The sequence below is a fragment of the Neoarius graeffei genome, chromosome 4 (assembly GCF_027579695.1).
Source record: "Neoarius graeffei isolate fNeoGra1 chromosome 4, fNeoGra1.pri, whole genome shotgun sequence".
Classification (NCBI taxonomy): domain Eukaryota; kingdom Metazoa; phylum Chordata; class Actinopteri; order Siluriformes; family Ariidae; genus Neoarius; species Neoarius graeffei.
Genome location: NC_083572.1, coordinates 63,815,600 through 63,834,144, shown reverse-complemented (window position 1 = coordinate 63,834,144; position 18,545 = coordinate 63,815,600). Strand labels below are relative to the sequence as shown.

The 18,545-nt window shown below is 41.1% G+C and overlaps 2 protein-coding genes across 3 annotated transcripts; one reads left to right on the top strand and one right to left on the bottom strand.

Annotated features, from left to right (window-relative positions):
- Positions 1–3,522: 3,522 nt before the first annotated feature.
- Positions 3,523–10,715, top strand: fkbp11 (FKBP prolyl isomerase 11). Of its 2 annotated transcripts, XM_060918280.1 has the most exons (6): positions 3,523–3,862; positions 4,129–4,191; positions 4,815–4,902; positions 6,629–6,662; positions 6,960–7,030; positions 10,455–10,715. In XM_060918280.1, the coding sequence occupies exons 1-6, from the start codon at positions 3,752–3,754 to the stop codon at positions 10,661–10,663; spliced, it is 576 nt and encodes a 191-aa protein (XP_060774263.1). In that variant the 5' UTR covers positions 3,523–3,751; the 3' UTR covers positions 10,664–10,715. The 2 variants fall into 2 exon arrangements, with proteins under 2 accessions (XP_060774263.1, XP_060774264.1); XM_060918281.1 differs by lacking the exon at positions 4,129–4,191.
- Positions 10,716–10,959: 244 nt separating this feature from the next.
- ccdc65 (coiled-coil domain containing 65) lies at positions 10,960–16,955 on the bottom strand. Its single transcript, XM_060918279.1, has 8 exons — positions 16,815–16,955; positions 15,942–16,109; positions 15,681–15,850; positions 12,625–12,763; positions 12,279–12,476; positions 11,902–12,120; positions 11,599–11,751; positions 10,960–11,373 (listed from the first exon to the last, which is right to left on the bottom strand). Exons 1-8 carry the CDS (start codon positions 16,953–16,955, stop codon positions 11,077–11,079), a joined length of 1,485 nt encoding a protein of 494 aa, XP_060774262.1. The 3' UTR covers positions 10,960–11,076.
- Positions 16,956–18,545: the final 1,590 nt, after the last annotated feature.

Below are 18,545 nucleotides of genomic sequence, written 5' to 3'. Positions count from 1 at the left end.
GACGTTGCCTTGATGAAGAGTCTGTGGTCACCGTTGTCTGACTCTCCAAATGTTAAGTGACAACAGTTTTCCGAAGTACTCCCAAGCCCTTGTGGTTATATTTATCACATTAGCATGATGATTTCTCAGGCATGAGGGCTCAAAGGTCACACACATTCAACAGTGTTTTCTGACCTTGCCTTTTACACACTGAAATGTTTCCAAATCCCCTTAATTTTTTCACAATTTTATGTCCTGTCAATTTTGAAAGACCTAAAATCTTGTATGGAGAAATGTTCTTTTTGAATTGATTAACAATTCTCTCACAAATTTTGGCACAAAGGAGTGAGCCACAATGCATCCTTCCTTGCAAAGACTGAGACTTTGGTGCATGCTCCTTTTATAACCAGTCATGGTAGCAGTTAACCTGCTTATTGTGGAATCTTCCAAAATGGTGTTACTTGAATATCCTATAAACTTTTCAGTCTTATTTTGCTTCTGTCCCAACTTTTTTGAGTGTGTTGCAGGCATCAAATTCTAAGTTCATTTACATTTAAAAATACAATTAAGTTGATCAGTAAAACGATTGAAAATCTTTTCTTTGTACTTTTGTCAGTTAAATGAAGGTTCACATGAATTAATAAATCACAGATTTTTGTTTTTATTGTATTCTGGAAAAATATCCCAACTTTTCTAGAAATAGGCTTAGTACTTCATATAAATATAAGAATAATAATTAGACAAACCTGAAGGGCAAGTTGCTGTCTTACTCTACTAATAAATGCAAACAGTGTTGCCAGAAATACAAGAGACTATTTGAACACTATTTAAAACAAAAATGCATCATAGCACTGAATGCAAATAGCCTATTTGGGTCACATCGACCCAGCTACCCCTGACCTCATGAGCTATATCCAGCAAATGAGTTGCAAAAATAACCCAGCATTTTTAGAGTGTATTGAAATATTACAAAATGTGTTCTGACTTAAAAATAGTGTCCAGAATATGGCAGAAGAACAAAATCACAACTTAAACACGTAAATAAGCAATCAAGTGTATTGAAGCTAAACGGCCTTGAGTTCATAAAATTGGTGAAATTTAGTTCCCTCTGAAATTTGGTCATTGTGATATATGTTTATTTCTGTAATATCTCACAAAATATCAGGCCATACTGTGGCTGGGAAGTTATTTAGTTTGAGGGGATTCCCGAGCAAATAACGCGCATGAAATTAGGTGCTTCGCACAGTCAAGCAGATGGAGGAAGTCCGTGTGCGCATGCACAGGTTTACCTTCTTCTTCATCTTCTTCTTTTGGGTTTTACAGCAGCTGGTATCCACAGTGTTACATTACTGCCAAGGATTACCTTGACTGTGCACTGACAGTTACATCATTCTGTTGCCAAACGAACAGCTGATCACACCGAGGTGCTCACTGACTGTCAATATTTATTAGTTTGGTCCTGCATTTCTTTTTCTTCGCAACATAACATCTTTTCTTCTCGCTTTCTGTTACTGTAGTTGGTCTTTCATGTTTCATTCGCACACTCACATCCTCCATTTTTCTCTCCTGTTTCAAATTTGTATCCCACAATGCCTTGTGCGAACAGGGAAAGCCCACCACATGATGCATGACGTAGTATCTTGAATTGGGTTATGGTGAAGCAGGAAAAAAATAGCAGAGAATTTAGGGTCACGTGGCCCTAAATTCATTAGTTCTATTTAAATTGGATGGATGGCCGACATCCGGGTATCTATTTTGCTTTGACATCACTTCCAAGGCAAGGATACTTATGGTGGCTTTACTTTTGAGTTATGATGCGCTATTCAATTTTATACAGTAGATGACATCCATCCATCCATTATCTGTAGCCACTTATCCTGTTCTACAGGGTCGCCAGCAAGCTGGAACCTATCCCAGCTGACTATGGGCAAGAGACGGGGTACACCCTGGACAATTTGCCAGGTTATCGCAGGGCTGACACAGAGACAAACAACCATTCACACTCACATTCACACCTACGGTCAATTTAGAGCCACCAATTAACCCAACCTGCATGTCTTTGGACTGTGGGGGAAACCGGAGCACCCGAAGAAAACCCACACAGACACGGGAAGAACATGCAAACTCCACACAGAAAGGCCTCACTGGCTGCTGGGCTCGAACCCAGGACCATCTTGCTGTGAGGTGACAGTGCTAACCACTACACCACCGTGCCGCCCCAGTCGATGACATCCATCTATCCATTATCTGTAGCCTGTTCTACAAGGTTGCAGGCAAGCTGGAGCCTATCCCAGCTGACTACGACCAAGAGACGGGGTACACCCTGGACAAGTCGCCAGGTTATCGCAGGGCTGACACAAAGACAAACAACCATTCACACTCACATTCACACCTACGTTCAATTTAGAGCCACCAGTTAACCTAACCTGCATGTCTTTGGACTGTGGGGGAAACCGGAGCACCCAGAGGAAACCCACGCAGACACGGGGAAAACATGCAAACTCCACACAGAAAGGCCTCACTGGCTGCTGGGCTCGAACCCAGGACCATCTTGCTGTGAGGTGACAGTGCTAACCACTACACCACTGTGCCGCCCCAGTCAATGACATCCATCCATTATCTGTAGCCTGTTCTACAGGGTCGCAGGCAAGCTGGAGCCTATCCCAGCAGACTATGGCCAAGAGACAGGGTACACCCTGGACAAGTCACCAGGTTATCGCAGGGCTGACACAAAGACAAATTTAGAGTCACCAGTTAACCTAACCTGCATGTCTTTGGACTGTGGGGGAAACCCGGAGCACCTGAAGAAAACCCACACAGACACGGGAAGAACATGCAAACTCCACACAGAAAGGCCTCACTGGCTGCTGGGCTCGAACCCAGAACCATCTTGCCGTGAGGTGACAGTGCTAATCACTACACCACCGTGCCACCCTAGCAGATGACATATTTCAAAAACAATAAGAAAAAGAAAGCTTTTCCAAGGGCGGCATGGTGGTGTAGTGGTTAGCGCTGTCGCCTCACAGCAAGAAGGTCCGGGTTCGAGCCCCGTGGCCGGCGAGGGCCTTTCTGTGTGGAGTTTGCATGTTCTCCCCGTGTCCGCGTGGGTTTCCTCCGGGTGCTCCGGTTTCCCCCACAGTCCAAAGACATGCAGGTTAGGTTAACTGGTGACTCTAAATTGACCGTAGGTGTGAATGTGAGTGTGAATGGTTATTTGTGTCTGTGTCAGCCCTGTGATGAACTGGCGACTTGTCCAGGGTGTACCCCGCCTCTCACCCGTAGTCAGCTGGGATAGGCTCCAGCTTGCCTGCGACCCTGTAGAACAGGATAAAGCGGCTAGAGATAATGAGATGAGATGAGATGAGATGAGATGAGATGAGATGAAGCTTTTCTACGGCATGTCCCCTTTAAGGACTGGAACTTGAGCTGGTACGCTTCTCTACCGCCACCTGGTGTGAGCATGAGGGACTGCACTGTCAGTCACCACGGCGTGCAGAGGCTTCTGGGATGCTGGAGGAATGCTTGGAGGCGTGGCTCTGGCTAGCCAGGTGTTAGGAAAGAGATCGCGTCTGTGCTGTGCTTTTATCATTCCGCTATAATAACACATCAGCCTTAACTGGCATCGAGCCGCACGCTATTTATTTCATCGTCGGTGCAAATCCGTCGTCTTTTAAGCTTTTCACCACACATCCTTCAGAGAGGAACATTTCCCACGGAAGTTAAACAGCTTTACTTGTGTTATTAGAAGATTTCTTTGATCTAAAGAGATACAATGATATTGAGATGGGCTCTTTCTGTTGTATTGCTCGCCGGCTTGGTGTTCACTGCAGCTGATGACAGCGAGACGGAGAGAAATGTGGCGGAGTTAGAGGTGGAAACACTGGTGAGTTCTGATAAGTTCCCCCCCCCCCCCCCCCCCCCCCCCCCCCCCCAACACCCTTCAATTACTCGTGTGTTATTTCTTCAAGAGCCTGTTCTGTTCATACACCATCAAGAACCGTTGTTTAAGCATGCAGTGCAGCCTATAATGCACCAAAACCGTGCAGTTCTGTACTGCTTGACTGGTTTCCAGTAGCACGTGCACTGAAACGCATTTCCCAGTTACACGTATGCACATAAACATAACTATTATGCACCTTCTGTTTTAAGGCAAAACCGGAAACATGCACAGTAACATCAGTGATGGGGGACACGCTTCGTATACATTACACGGTAAGACGGCATGCTGTTTTGGAAAGAAAAGGAAATATTATTTTCGTAATTGTGTTTTTTTTTTTAAATAATAAAAGGCACCGCCCAGTGGACTTTAGTCTTCTGTAAAAGCAGAAACTGCATTGCACAGTGTGTTTAAAGGCATAGACGTGGAACATCGTGGAATCCAGATGTTGAAGTCATTCTGTCTAAAAGCCACTGTGGTTATTTTAGCATTAGCTCTAGTCTGGAGGATGTGGCTGGGATTCGAACGTAGCCTGTGGATTATGAATGAAAGAGTAGCCTAGTAGCTGAGCCCTTGCCATACTGAGCTGTAAAACGGTGACGTGTGCTTGCAGAAGCTCAGAGACAAATCCATAGAATAGCCGGAAATGGTGATGTGTCAGCATGAAAACGTGATCTGGCCTAAAAATCCCTTTTTTTCTGGGGGGGAGAAGCACTGTGCTGGAGATTCTTGTTCAAGAAGAGCAACAACACGTCAGCACTCCAGTTCAGACTGGCAGCTGTCCAAACACACCACAGCTGTACAAAACTACTTACACCCAGTGCTCTGGATTACATCATTTAATCCTGATGTGATTTATCTTTTATAGAAATGTAATTAAAAACTGCACTGTGTACAGGGGCGGCTTTTGGACGGGAAGGTCATAGACTCCTCTCTGTCCCGTGATCCACTGGTGGTCGAACTGGGGAAGCGAACCGTCATCTCAGGTATGTCCAAAGAGCAATCCTGTTGGAAGGAAAAGAGCGCAGAAACCTTAGGAGTTCTGTGCTGAGTGCACACTACTTTTTTTTTTTTTTTAAGATTCAATAACTTCATTGTCAAATGCACACCTTTCTTGCAGTACAGGAAAATTCTTCGTTTGTGCATTCTTTTCAAATGCAAGATAAATAACAAAATAAAATATTATCAAAACACCAATGTTGTGTTGCTGTCTCACAACTCCAGGGTCTCTGCTTCAATTCTAAGCTTGGGGTATGGTCCAGAGCATTTTTTTAACATAGTTACTGGGAGACCAAACACACCACTGGTCTCCCAGTGGCCAGATTTGGTCTCCTAGTCAATGCCAAACCAGCTTCACTGGGAGACCAAATTTTAAACCAAGTTATGTCTTATCATTTGGTTCAATCAGTTACAATTAATTAACCAAGTACCATGTAAGTATACATTTAACAAGGAAAACGTAGATCTATGCTATAAGATATACACACAAGATCATGTTGGTTAAGAAAAACAAAACTAAAATTTGGTTACTGAGATGGCTGATTTGACATAACATTTGTGCTTGGTAATTGCTCTTGATAGCTGTGTAGTCACTGTAGTGTGTTTGTCTGTATGGTGATTGGTGAACCATTTTGCATCACAGAATATGCTGCAGCGGTGCAGCCACATGGACTCTGGAGCCTGTGATTGTATTGCCCAGACCAGTTGGTCTCCTAGTGGAAAATCCTTAAAAAATGCTCTGGTATGGTCTGTGTGGAGTTTCTGTGTATGTTCTGTTCCTCTACCCCGGAAACCTTCTCTGGCTAAATTTCACAAAGAAAAAAGTGCAATGAGTATGCAGTACTACTCAACTTTGGAACAATTAACAAATCCACACATCTTGCAGAATGTAGTCTATACAAAACAAAAGAATGCTGCATGGCGGCAACAACCAGAAACTTCTTCAATTTTCTTAAATTGATGGCACCATTCCACAAACATACTGTATATACTCAAAATCTACTAAAAATACTCAATTTTTAAGCTAATATATGACATTGCATGTTTATTTATAAATTATAATTACTACATTACAAGCATTTAGCAGAAGCTGTTATCCAGAGCGACGTACAACATACCCAGAGTAGCCTGGGGAGCAGTCGGGTTTAAGTGCCTTGCTCAAGGACACTTCAGCCATTCCTACTGGTTCAGGGAATCAAACTGGCAACTGTTTGATCCCAAAGCTGCTTCTCTAACTATTAGGCCATGGCTTCCCCCTATTATTCCCACATTATTATTATTATTACAGTATTTGTAAGTTAAGAAATCCTGAAAGTCAGGAGTGCTGCAACACTCTCAGCACCCCCACTTCCCATGTCATTGTTTCCACCTCCCAAAAACATGCTAATTGATGGGTTGGCTACACTGACATTGCCCCAAGCTCTGAATGAGTGTGTGAATGTGTGTGTGGTGCCCTGCAATGGACTGGTGCCACATTCAAGGTGTGTCCCTGATTCATGCCCAAATTTTCAGGACATTGTTCCAGCATTCCGACCCTGGCCAGGATAAAGCTAATACTGAATGAATGAATGAATGAATGAATGAATATAAGGGTTTTGATTGTGAGGGTTCTAATGCTAATTTCTCTTAAATTTTTTGCAGTATTCAATAATGAGAAACAATCCCTTAAGATTAGTTTTGGGGCAACATTAACATGTCTTATATATCCCACAGGTCTAGAACAAGCCCTGGTTGGTGTCTGTGAAGGGTACGTGTCAAGTTCTTTAATGTAGAATGTCTAAAGCTATTTTTAGACTTTGCATGCCAACACAAGATCTTGTGATTACTTCAAAGCATTGACTGATTAAGTGAAAGCTTCTTTCAAGCATTTGAGCAAAGAGATTGAATTTCAAAAGCTCCTATCATTCATACCTCTCTGACATCGCATATGAAAACATATTAAAATGTACTTGTAAGTCTATGCTAAATCTGACACAAGGTGATTTAATGATGCATTTCTTAGCTCACCTCGAACTCATTCATTGGGTCCTTTCTTTCTCCTTAGACAAAAAATCAAGGCCACCATTCCTGCACATCTAGCATATGGAAAAAGAGGATACCCTCCAACTATCCCAGGTAACATGGCAGCGCTTGGTTTCCTAGACTGATGTCATTACATAACAAGTCGTTACAAGATGATTTTTTTTTCCTGACAATAATTTTCCAATAATTCTGTCAGATTTTCTATCTAGTTTACTGGCTTTTAAAACACATGAACAAATACCTAAAGCTCCACAAAGGTATACACTCTTTAGGATGCAGGTTAGGCATGATTGTTTTACATCCAGTGCTGACATGTGTACACATATTGTTCTAAAATTATCATTTCACTGTTCATTTATTATTAAGTCTCACATGTTTTTTTTTTTTTAAAGCTTGCTCATTACTGGTGTTGTATAAAGTTTAAACAATGGCTGTAGAGAAAGTGACCATTGCTATGTCTCTAAAGATTTCTAAAAACGTCCAAGCAAGACGTTGTCTACTGTGTTCAAGACCACTGTTAAATTGAATTATATTTTAGAGCCCTTTTATTTATATAGTTTGTTTATAAGACTCAAGATCACCTTATAATATCATTCAATCAGCAGAACAAATAGCACAAATGAGCAAGATTACACAAAAACAAGCATAGTACACTGTCAGAAACAGCGCTACAGTAGGAGTCCATTTCTGTCCCCCAAGGTACAGTCTACACTAATGTACCCCCTTGGGCTCATTACTGGACCTCAAGGTAACTATGTATACCTTTTTAGGGCCAAAAAGGTACATATATGTTCCCAAGAAGTATATAAAGGGTACTGGGAGGGTACCTAGAGGGTACGGCCCCAGTGACAAGCTGTTGTACCCCTAAAGGTACAGTAATGTACTTTATTTTCTGAGAGTGTAATGACTATGTTACAGGAAAAACAACATCATATAAATGCATTAAACATAACAATCAAAATAATATGATGAGAGTCAGAATAATTTTTAAAAAAGGCTTGGACAAGCAGTTTAGCTGTCTGCTCAGTCAATAATAGATTACATAGCAACAGGTAGCTAGGACTTTGACTTAGAGACCAATAACAAGGCTAGTACACTAAGTAAAAGCAAACTACCTTACTGATAAATGACACATAAAAATTAAGGAAACACAATAAAACTATTCACGTAGATGTATTAAAATAACTGATATTATTTTTTTCGCGGTCTGGTTTCCATCAAATCCTGCGCTCTGATTGGCTGGCAAGCGGGTCTGTATCCTACGATATGGACCTCAGTTACAGACCCCGGTTATGGACCTCTGGCGAATCGCTTGTTCAAAACAACAACAAACATAGTAGCATTTTTTGTCAACATTTATCTTTTTTTTAATAAGATTTATTTATAAGATTATCAAAAGTCTTATAAATTTTTGCCAGCATTTCTCAGGAGAATAGGATTAATTTTACAGCATGGATAGCGATAACGACAGTCTTCACAGCGAAAGCGAGTTTTACTACCCTGAGGAAGAAGAAATAAAAGAAAACATTTCAGGAGAAAGCTAAAAACCTCTAACTGTTGCTAACGCCGAGCAAAAACATGGGTGAATCCTCATCTCATCTCATTATCTCTAGCCGCTTTATCCTGTTCTACAGGGTCGCAGGCAAGCTGGAGCCTATCCCAACTGACTACGGGCGAAAGGCGGGGTACACCCTGGACAAGTCGCCAGGTCATCGCAGGGCTGACACATAGACACAGACAACCATTCACACTCACATTCACACCTACGGTCAATTTAGAGTCACCAGTTAATCTAACCTGCATGTCTTTGGACTGTGGGGGAAACCGGAGCACCCGGAGGAAACCCATGCGGACACGGGGAGAACATGCAAACTCCACACAGAAAGGCCCTCGCCGGCCACGGGGCTCGAACCCAGGACCTTCTTGCTGTGAGGCGACAGTGCTAACCACTACACCACCGTGCCGCCTGGCTGAATCCTGAATGACTTGATTTTGTATAAATGGGGGACTACATAGGCGGCAAAATGTAGTTTTTTTCCTGCCATAGAAGTGCACTTGTATACCGAGGAGGAAGCCATTTGCATTACAGCCGTGAATGAGGATTCAAAATAGCATTAATTTTACAGCATCGATAGCGATAACGACAGTGTTCACAGTGAAAGTGAGTTTTACTACCCTGAGGAAGAAGAAATAAAGGAAAACATTTCAGGAGAAAGCTAAAAACCTCTAGCTGTTGCTAACGCCGAACAAAAACATGGCTGAATCCTGAATGACTCAATTTTGTATAAATAGGGGACTACATAGGCGGCAAAATGTAGTTTTTTTCCTGCCATGGAAGTGCACTTGTATACCGAGGAGGAAGCAATTTGCATTACAGCCGTGAATGAGGATTCAAAATGGCGGCTCAGCTTGATTTTCCCTTTCGGGCGCTCTCGTTTTCTGTTAGAATTTGGTAAAGAAAAAAATAAATACATTATTTACCAGCTTAAGGTTGGTCCGTATGGTGAAATACCGTGCCCTCTGCCTTAAATACTGACCTCGGCCCAGAGGGCCTCAGTCAGTACTTTCAAGACCTCAGTCATGGTATTTCACGATACGGACCTCCCAGCTGGTAAATAACATATATTTATTTAACAGTTATTCGCGGAAGGTGAGGTGAATAACGGTGAATAATAACAGAGATGAAGGTTATTATTAACTGAGCCTGAGGCGGATAATTGTTTTCATATAAATACACCAGTGATTATTTAAAAAAAAAAATAAATTTATTTCAATCTTCAAAAGTGGCATGCAAAAGTAATGCGTGCAGACTTGTCACTTATCTATGCCGACTCACATAAAATACTTTGTTTTGAAATAGATCAAATAAATCAAAATTCCACCTTCCCTTTGAATAGTTTTAGACCAAACTTCATAGCATCTTTAGTGCTTTTAGGAACAGCATTTTCTTTCATAATTTGTAATTCTTCCTCACTTATGGTGACGAAGCGATTGGCCGCCATTTTGCAGAGTCGCTTGAATTGATTATCGAGAAATAGTTCAAATCTCTCGACCAATCAGCGTACGCGATTTCTTATAATCACCTCTATATTTATATTAAATATCCTTAACAATATAATTCAATCTTAAATATCATTAATAATTAAAAACACAACTGATCATACCATAAACACACACACGCGCACACACAGAGTGTGCATGTGTATATACAATGCCCTCCACAATTATTAGCGTCACTCGTAAAGGTTAGTAAAACGGGTTCTAAAAAAGTCCACCTTTTGTTGAAGTAACTTCATCTCACTGAAAAAATGAGAAAAATCCAACCTTTAACTGAAACAAGTTTATTCAGAGAAAAACAAATCCCTCATCAAGAAATAATTGGAAAAGAGGATACCTGCACTAATATAACAATGTTAATCAAGATAATTAGCATTTTTCACATTGCAATACTTTAAATATTGTTTTCATGATTAAGAAATGGTTCATCATCTAGATTCTTTCACTTCCCTCTCTGCAGGTGACTCTGCTCTGGAGTTTGAGGTGGAGGTGATCTCCTTGGTGCAGCAGACGCCTTGGCAGAAGCTGGTGAATGACGTCTTTCCTCTTGTGTGCCTGGCACTGGTTCCCACTTTACTGGGACTGGTGGGTCTCTACCTTTACAAGAAGGCCAGTGCACAACCTCAAGGCAAGAAGAAGAGCAAGGACAAGAAGAGCAAGAAGAAATAAAAAGGATATGGAAGGAACAATAAACTATTTAAATAAAAAAAATTAGAAAAAAGCTGGAAAAAAGTTGTCTGGAGTGGCATCTTTCTAGTTGTGTTGGTGTTTGTTGTTTTTCTTGTGTATTTTATATCACAGTTTTATCAAAAGATGAATCAGGTATAAGGGTTGGAAAATGAAGTTTACATCCTGAGTATTTTTTTATAAAGTCAAGTATGAAATATAATTATGTTGATGTCAGAAAAATACAGATATATAAATATATATTCTTTCAAAATGTGTTAAAACATATACGTGTGTTACTTGCTTGAATTGTGCCTGTCTTCTTTTTAAACTGATGTACATGTCTGGCATCTATGATGCATGTCATTGGAACAATATTTGCATTTAGGCATGTGTGCTGCTTACATGTGTATTCTCTACAGCATGTGCTGCACCACATGAGCCGCCTCTATGACTGTCCTGCGTGTGTTTGTTTGGGTTTCTGAAGCTGGAGAGGCTTGGACTGATGGGCAGGACAACATGAGCAGCGAGTTCCGCTGCTGTAGGATCTCGTCACTAACAGAGATTCCATCCAGGTACTGTTTGAGAAGAATCCTTAGCTGCCGGTTCTCCCATTCTAGGACCTTCTTCTCCCGTTCTAAACACAAACGTTCTAGTAGAACCTTGTTGTAACGTTGCCAGAACTTTTCTAGATCTGTATAGTCCATCATTGTCTAACAGCAGAGGAGAGGTTAAGGGACAAATATATATTTAAAAAGAACACATCAAGACAGAGCTGGAGTCTATTTTAGAATTGTTATGCGTTAATGTTTCAAATATTCCAATGTTTAAACTGATAAGTTTGCTGTGTTTTGGACATCAGTCACTGTGTGATGGAATGGGTGTGTGAAGTATAACACTACAATAACACAGGTGGTTTGTGAAAATGTGTATTTTACCCGTGCTAACTCTTCACACATCGCCTCCATAGCATGTGCTTTCTCCTGACTCAGTTCCTCAGCATTTAAAGATGATGTGTAAAAGGGAAGCACCTTCTCTTGCTCAGTTTCAAGTTTGCGACACACATCAGCCAGACGTAACAACATCTCTCCCTGAGCAACAGAAACGAAAGGGTTCAGCATGTAAAAAACAGCCAAATATCCAGATTATTATATTTTTTAAATGGCTCTGTTTTTTTAATGTGACTGCTTTACTTCATGAAACTGTCCAGCAATGTATGAGTGTGTAATAAACATGTGTACCTCTTCTATAATGCCCTGTAGTTTTTTAATTGTGTTATCGCTGTACATAGTGTGATTAGCTAGCCGTGCTCTTTCAGCTGTCTGAGCAGAGCAGAGCTTAGCTCTGAGCTGTTGAACTTCCTGAGTAACTTCCTCACATTCTGCTTGAAGTCTGCGTCCAGATGCCTCATTCTCTCTCTGATTGGAGCTCAGATGAGAACGCAGAGCACTGATGGTGCCCTGTATGGACACAAAAGATATAAGCAGCAGCTACACAAACTAATTATGTAGCCTAATCTTCATAAAGACTCAGTTAAATGCATTGGATGGAGATATTCATTGCATTACACAAACTAACTGTATGATGTTTTGCAGAAAGGTATTTTTCATTCTCTGACCTGTAATTTCTGCATGTGCCTCATATGCAGGTCTGCTTCCTGAGCATTGCGTTGGTCTGTGGCACGGAGCGAATCAAAAGCAATTTGTCGATCTTCAGTGGCTTCAGTGTACTTCTCTTGTTCATGCTGAAACTGCTGCCACAACCCTTCCACTGTGCTTTCCATCTGGATACGCAATGCATGCTTCTCCTCAATGTTCTGCACAAACACAGACCAAACTTAGATCAAGATAAACAATTCTAAACATGTTTTAAATGTAATTAGACTGTGATCTGTTGTCATATTTTGTAGTGTCACAAGAACATTTCGTAGTTTTGCAAGAATTAAGCCACTGGCAATATAATACCTGGTTTTTGATGTCGTCACGTACACCCTGATAGTCCTGTCTGGCCTCACTGTCTATTCCAGCATAGTGCTGTTCTAAGGCAAAGGTGGCTGCTTCTAGGTACTCGGTCTCCTGCTGATGCAGCTTCAAAATTTGTTCCCTGAAAAACATAATTCACTCAAAGCATTGGATGGATGGATGAAGGATGCTTGCTATTTCTGTTGCACTTTATTTATGTCCTGCCAGCACTATGTATGTCATAGATTTACCTTGTACCTTGGGAAAATCCTTATTTCATTTCATTCAGTACTGTACACTGGACATGGCTGTGATGACAATAAAGTTCTACTTGATTTGAAAAGCCACTGAAGATCAATGAATGAATGAATGTCAATCTTGTACTCTTGTAAATAATAATTTAAAAAAACTATCTGCACACTGGAGTTATAGTTGAGCCACTTGAGTATTCTGAGAAGGTATTAACTTTGAAATGTATGAACTTTTCTCAGTGAAATGTAGTAGTAAGGCAGCACGGTGATGTAGTGGTTAGCACTGTTGCCTCACAGCAAGAAGGTCCTGGGTTTGAGCTCAGTGGCCGGCGAGAGCCTTTCTGTGTGGAGTTTGTATGTTCTCCCCGTGTCTGTGTGGGTTTCCTCCGGGTGCTCCGGTTTCCCCCACAGTCCAAAGACATGCAGGTTAGGCTAATTGGTGGCTCTAAATTGACCGTAGGTGTGAATGTGAGTGTGAATGGTTGTTTGTCTCTGTGTCAGCCCTGCGATGACCTGGCGACTTGTCCAGAGTGTACCCTGCCTCTCGCCCATAGTCAGCTGGGATAGGCTCCAGCTTGCCTGCAACCCTGTAGAACAGGATAAGCGGCTACAGATAATGGATGGATGGATGTAGTAGTACACTTTGTGTACAGTTATTTAATGCTGAAGAAATAATTACTTTCACAAAACCTGTTATGCACATTCAAACGTACAAAATTCAGTCCAAGTCAAAGTCTGAGTACCCTAAGTTCAAATCCAATATGAGTATGAAGTCATGGATTAGTGTGTCCAAGGTACAAGTCATGAAAATTTTTTGTAAACTTTGTACAAACCCCATTTCCAGAAAAGTTGGGATATTTTCCAAAATGCAATAAAAACAAAAATATATGATTTGCTAATGCAAGTGAATATTTAACTGACACACTGTACACACTATACAAAGAAAAGATTTTCAGTTGTTTTACTGACCAACTTAATTGTATTTTGTACATATAAATGAAATTAGAATTTGATGCCTGCAACACATTCAACAAAAGTCATCAGGAGATGACATATCCCCCTGGCCCCCACATGAAACCCCACTCCAAATTTTCCTATGTTGAATTGGTTGCCATGGAAATATGGAAAAAATAAAGATCACAGAAATCCCAACATGTCAAAAGGCACAACTCCTCTAGTCACTTAACATAACTGTCAGGTTTTGTGAAAATTTTCCTAATAGTTTTTGAGTTATGCTCTGGAAACTAAAATGTTTACAGACAGACAGTGATAGCTATATCCTCCCGCATTATACTGTATGCTGGGGGGATAAAAAGTTGGGACAGAGGCATTATTACCATTGTATTACATCATCTTTCCTTTTAATAACACTTTTTAATCATACGGGAACTGAGGATACTAATTGTTACTGTTTTGCAATTGGAATTTTTGCCCATTTTTGCCTGATACAAGACTTCATCTGCTCAACAGTCCGTGGTCGCTGTTGTCTGATTCTCCTCTTAATGAAGCACCATACATTCTCAGGAGACAGATCTGGATTGGCAGCAGGTCAGTCAAGCACACACACTCTGTGTCTACAAAGCCATGCTGCTGCAGCTCGTGCAGAATGAGGCCTGCTATAGTCCTGCTCAAATAAGCATGGACTTCCTGGGAAGAGACATCATCTTGATGGCAACATATGTCTCTCTAAAATCCCAATATATGCCTCTGCGTTAATGGTACCTTCACACACATGCAACTCACCCATGCCGTGGACGCTGATGCACTTCCATACCATCACAGATGCTGACTTTTGTACGTTTCTCTGATAACAAACTGGATGGTCGTGTTCACCTTTGGTACTGAGAACTCGCCATACGGTTTTCCCGAAAACAAGCTGAAATGTGGACTCATCTGACCACAGCACACGTTTCCACTGTCTTTGGTCCATCTGAGATGAGTTTGGGTCCAGAGAAATCAGCAGTGTTTCTGCATAGAATTCATGAATGGCTTCCTCCCTGCGTAATACAGTTTCAGGTTGTATTTCTGGATGCAGCGGCAGACTGTGTTAAGTGACAATGGTTTTCTGAAGTACTCATGAGCCTATGTTGCTATATTTGTCACATTAGTATGACGGTTTCTCAGGGAGTGCTGCTGAGGACTTGAAGGTCACACACATTCAATGGTGGTTTCCAACCTTGCCCTTCACGCACTGAGATGTCTCCAAATTTCCTGAATCATTCACAATATTACGTATTGTAGATTTTGAAATCCCTAAATTCTCGCAATCTTGCACTGAGAAATGTCCTTTTTGAAGTGACTAATAATTCTCTCACGAATTTCGGCATAAAGGAGTGAGCCATGACCCATCCTTGCTTGCAACGATTAAGCTTTTGGTGCATGCTCCTTTTATACTCAATCATGATACCCTCACCTGTTACCCATTAACCTGCTTATTGTGGAATTTTCCAAAATGGTGTTACTTGAATATCCTTAAACTTTTCAGTCTTACTGTCCCAACTTTTTTGAGTGTGTTGAAGGCATCAAATTCTAACTTCGTTTATATTGACAAAAGACAATGAAGTTGGTCTGTAAAACTACTGAAAATCTTTTATTTGTACTTTTGTCAGTTAAACGAAGGTTCACATGAATTAACAAATCACATAATTTTGTTTTTATTGCATTTTGGAAAATATCCCAACTTTTCTAGAAATGGAGTTTGTACTTAAGTCAGAGGTTAGTACTCCAGTTTTATATCAGTGATTATACCAACTTACACATAAGACCAAGTGAAAAGCATGTGTGTGAATGGAAAAAGTGTCAGTATACCGCTTTGCGCTGTACTCAGTACTGAGTTCCTTAAGACTGGTGCTCCAGTGTGACTCTAGCACTGTCAGTCGGCTTTTCTGTACCTCCAGCAAATGATCCATACACTGACGATGAGCCCTGTGAGCCAGTGCTGACTGCTGCTCTGCTTCGCTCAGATCACACACCAATAACTGCAACATTTACACACCTGTTAGACATGATGTTGCTTGGATTGTCATGCTTCAAACACATATGCTACTTTATCTCCAACATCTGGACCACCTTAATGACATTGTCCTTGCAGTCCACAACCCTCTCAAATGTTTGGCTGAGTATTGTGAAATCTTCACGTAGCTCTGCTGCTCTAGTCTGACGCAGGTTCGAACGCCACTGCTGGTTCAACTTGTGCAGGTTAACTTTGCTGTTCTGCTCCTCCTTCTGCAGTTTATCCTACCAAAACACAATGAATCAGCATCAGGACTGATCCGACATTAAACACACAGGACCAGCCAGGGGCGCCATAACAGGAGAGGCAACGCATTCAACTGCCCCCTTAAATAGAATTTAAAGGGGTTTTCATGAAATTGTTATTGCTGGGGACTAATGAGTGGGAATAAATCCTGTAATCATCCATGTACAACAGAGTACAGTGACATGTCTGGAAACCCCCTTAGGGTTCCCATGCCAGTAGCTTGCTGCCAAAAGCTTTGCAATTAAAGAGCATCAACCTAGTGCATTCAGGCAATCTAAAAAAAAGTGCAGGCAACAGGAAGAGGAAAAGAAAAAACAAAACAGTGGTAAGTGAGCATGTGTTATGTAATTTGTTCTAGCAGATGAATGAGTTTGTTGTCAATTCAGTTCTAACAACAACTGGGTGGTAGGGGATTGTGTGTGACCTATTTTGCCTGAGGCCCCCAGAGTCCCTAGAAATGCCCCTGGCACCAGCTATAGATAATTGTTATGTCAGTCATCCTAAAAATATTTATTTTTACAAATAACCTAATTTAAAGTTCTCATCTCATCTCATTATCTCTAGCTGCTTTATCCTGTTAATATATAAATTTTGAATTTATGAATTAATCATGAATGTCTATAAATATTGAAGTTGTCCAAATAAGTACACACACACACACACACACACACACACACACACACCTTAAGGAACTGTGTAAGCACATCTTCTTTTCTTTTGGCACTTTCTTCTTCAGCCCGAGCCTTCTTTTGCAGGAACACCAGTCTTTCCTCCTCAGTCATCTGCTTTCCCCCTCCACCCTTCTTCCCTCCTTTCTTCGGCATGGCTGCTCTGTTCCTCTCGAAATAGGTATGTGAGCAATATTTTCAATAAGGTTAGATGGTAAAACCAGTAGTACAAATAGAAAGAACTTGCAAAAAAACTTTAAACTGATAAATGAAAAAAATTCTCAGGGTTATAGGTTGAGTAATAGCAAAACACTGGCAATTTGAAAGCTGCATTAATTATCCTTATTTTGCCCTTGTTTTCCATTTAAATGAAACCAAAACTGGCACCTGAAACATAAAAATAAAAATCTTTTTTGTTATAACTTTTTACATTTTTGAGATACTAACTTGAAAATTTTAGGACAAGCTTTTTGCCCCATCATCTACATCCATCCATTATCTGTAGCCGCTTATCCTGTTCTACAGGGTCGTAGGCAAGCTGGAGCCTATCCCAGATGACTACGGGCAAAAGGCGGGGTACATCCTGGACAAGTCGCCAGGTCATCACAGGGCTGACACATAGACACAGACAACCATTCACACTCACATTCACACCTACGGTCAATTTAGAGCCACCAATTAGCTTAACCTGCATGCCTTTGGACTGTGGGGGAAACCGGAGCACCCGGAGGAAACCCACACGGACACGGTCATGTGAGCAAATAAGATTTTCTTTGTCGTAACTTGGGCGGCACAGTGGTGCAGTGGTTAGCACTGTTGCCTCACAGCAAGAAGGTCCTGGGTTCAAGCCCAGCAGCCGACGAGGGCCTTTCTGTGTGGCGTTTGCATGTTCTCCCTGTGTCTGTGTGGGTTTCCTCCAGGTGCTCCGGTTTCCCCCACAGTCCAAAGACATGCAGGTTAGGTTAATTGGTGGCTCTAAATTGACCGTAGGTGTGAATGTGAGTGTGAATGGTTGTTTGTGTCTATGTGTCGGCCCTGCGATGACCTGGCGACTTGTCCAGGGTGTACCCCGCCTTTCGCCCGTAGTCAGCTGGGATAGGCTCCAGCTTGCCTGCGACCCTGTAGAACAGGATAAAGCGGCTAGAGATGATGGATTGTCGTAACTTTTTTTTTGAGATACTGATTAGCCTCATAAACTGCCTTATGTAAGAAAGTAAAGTTTCTTGATAGGTTTTGGTGTGAAACATTCAGGAATCATATTTCCTTGTAATCTCTGTCATGATTATTTATATTCTCGGGCCATGGAACCAAGCTTTGAGGGCAATAAAACTCATGTGGTCTTAATTCAAATTCATTGAAAATAAGCTAAAAGTCTATTATAGTTTAAAGACTGTTTTCAGTCACCTTCAGCAAAAACGATGACGATTTTTTTTGCCACAAAAAAACAACAAGCTCACAATCACAGCCGTTGAAACTGGAACTGAACAATTTGAGACAGTGGTGATGTTGTTTCCGGTGGTGTCATCAGTCACAATCCTAGGAATTCTGCAAACTAAGCCAGTCCATCTGACTTTTCTGGGAACCAGGGTGGAATCCGCAACTCGCTGAGATCGTCCTGTACCTAATAGAAACACGGAAGTCCTGCTAATTAAGAATATAATATATGAATAGGATACATCAATTCAATAAATATACCGACATGAATTTAAATGCACACACTGATTAGTGAATGAAAGATTAATGAAT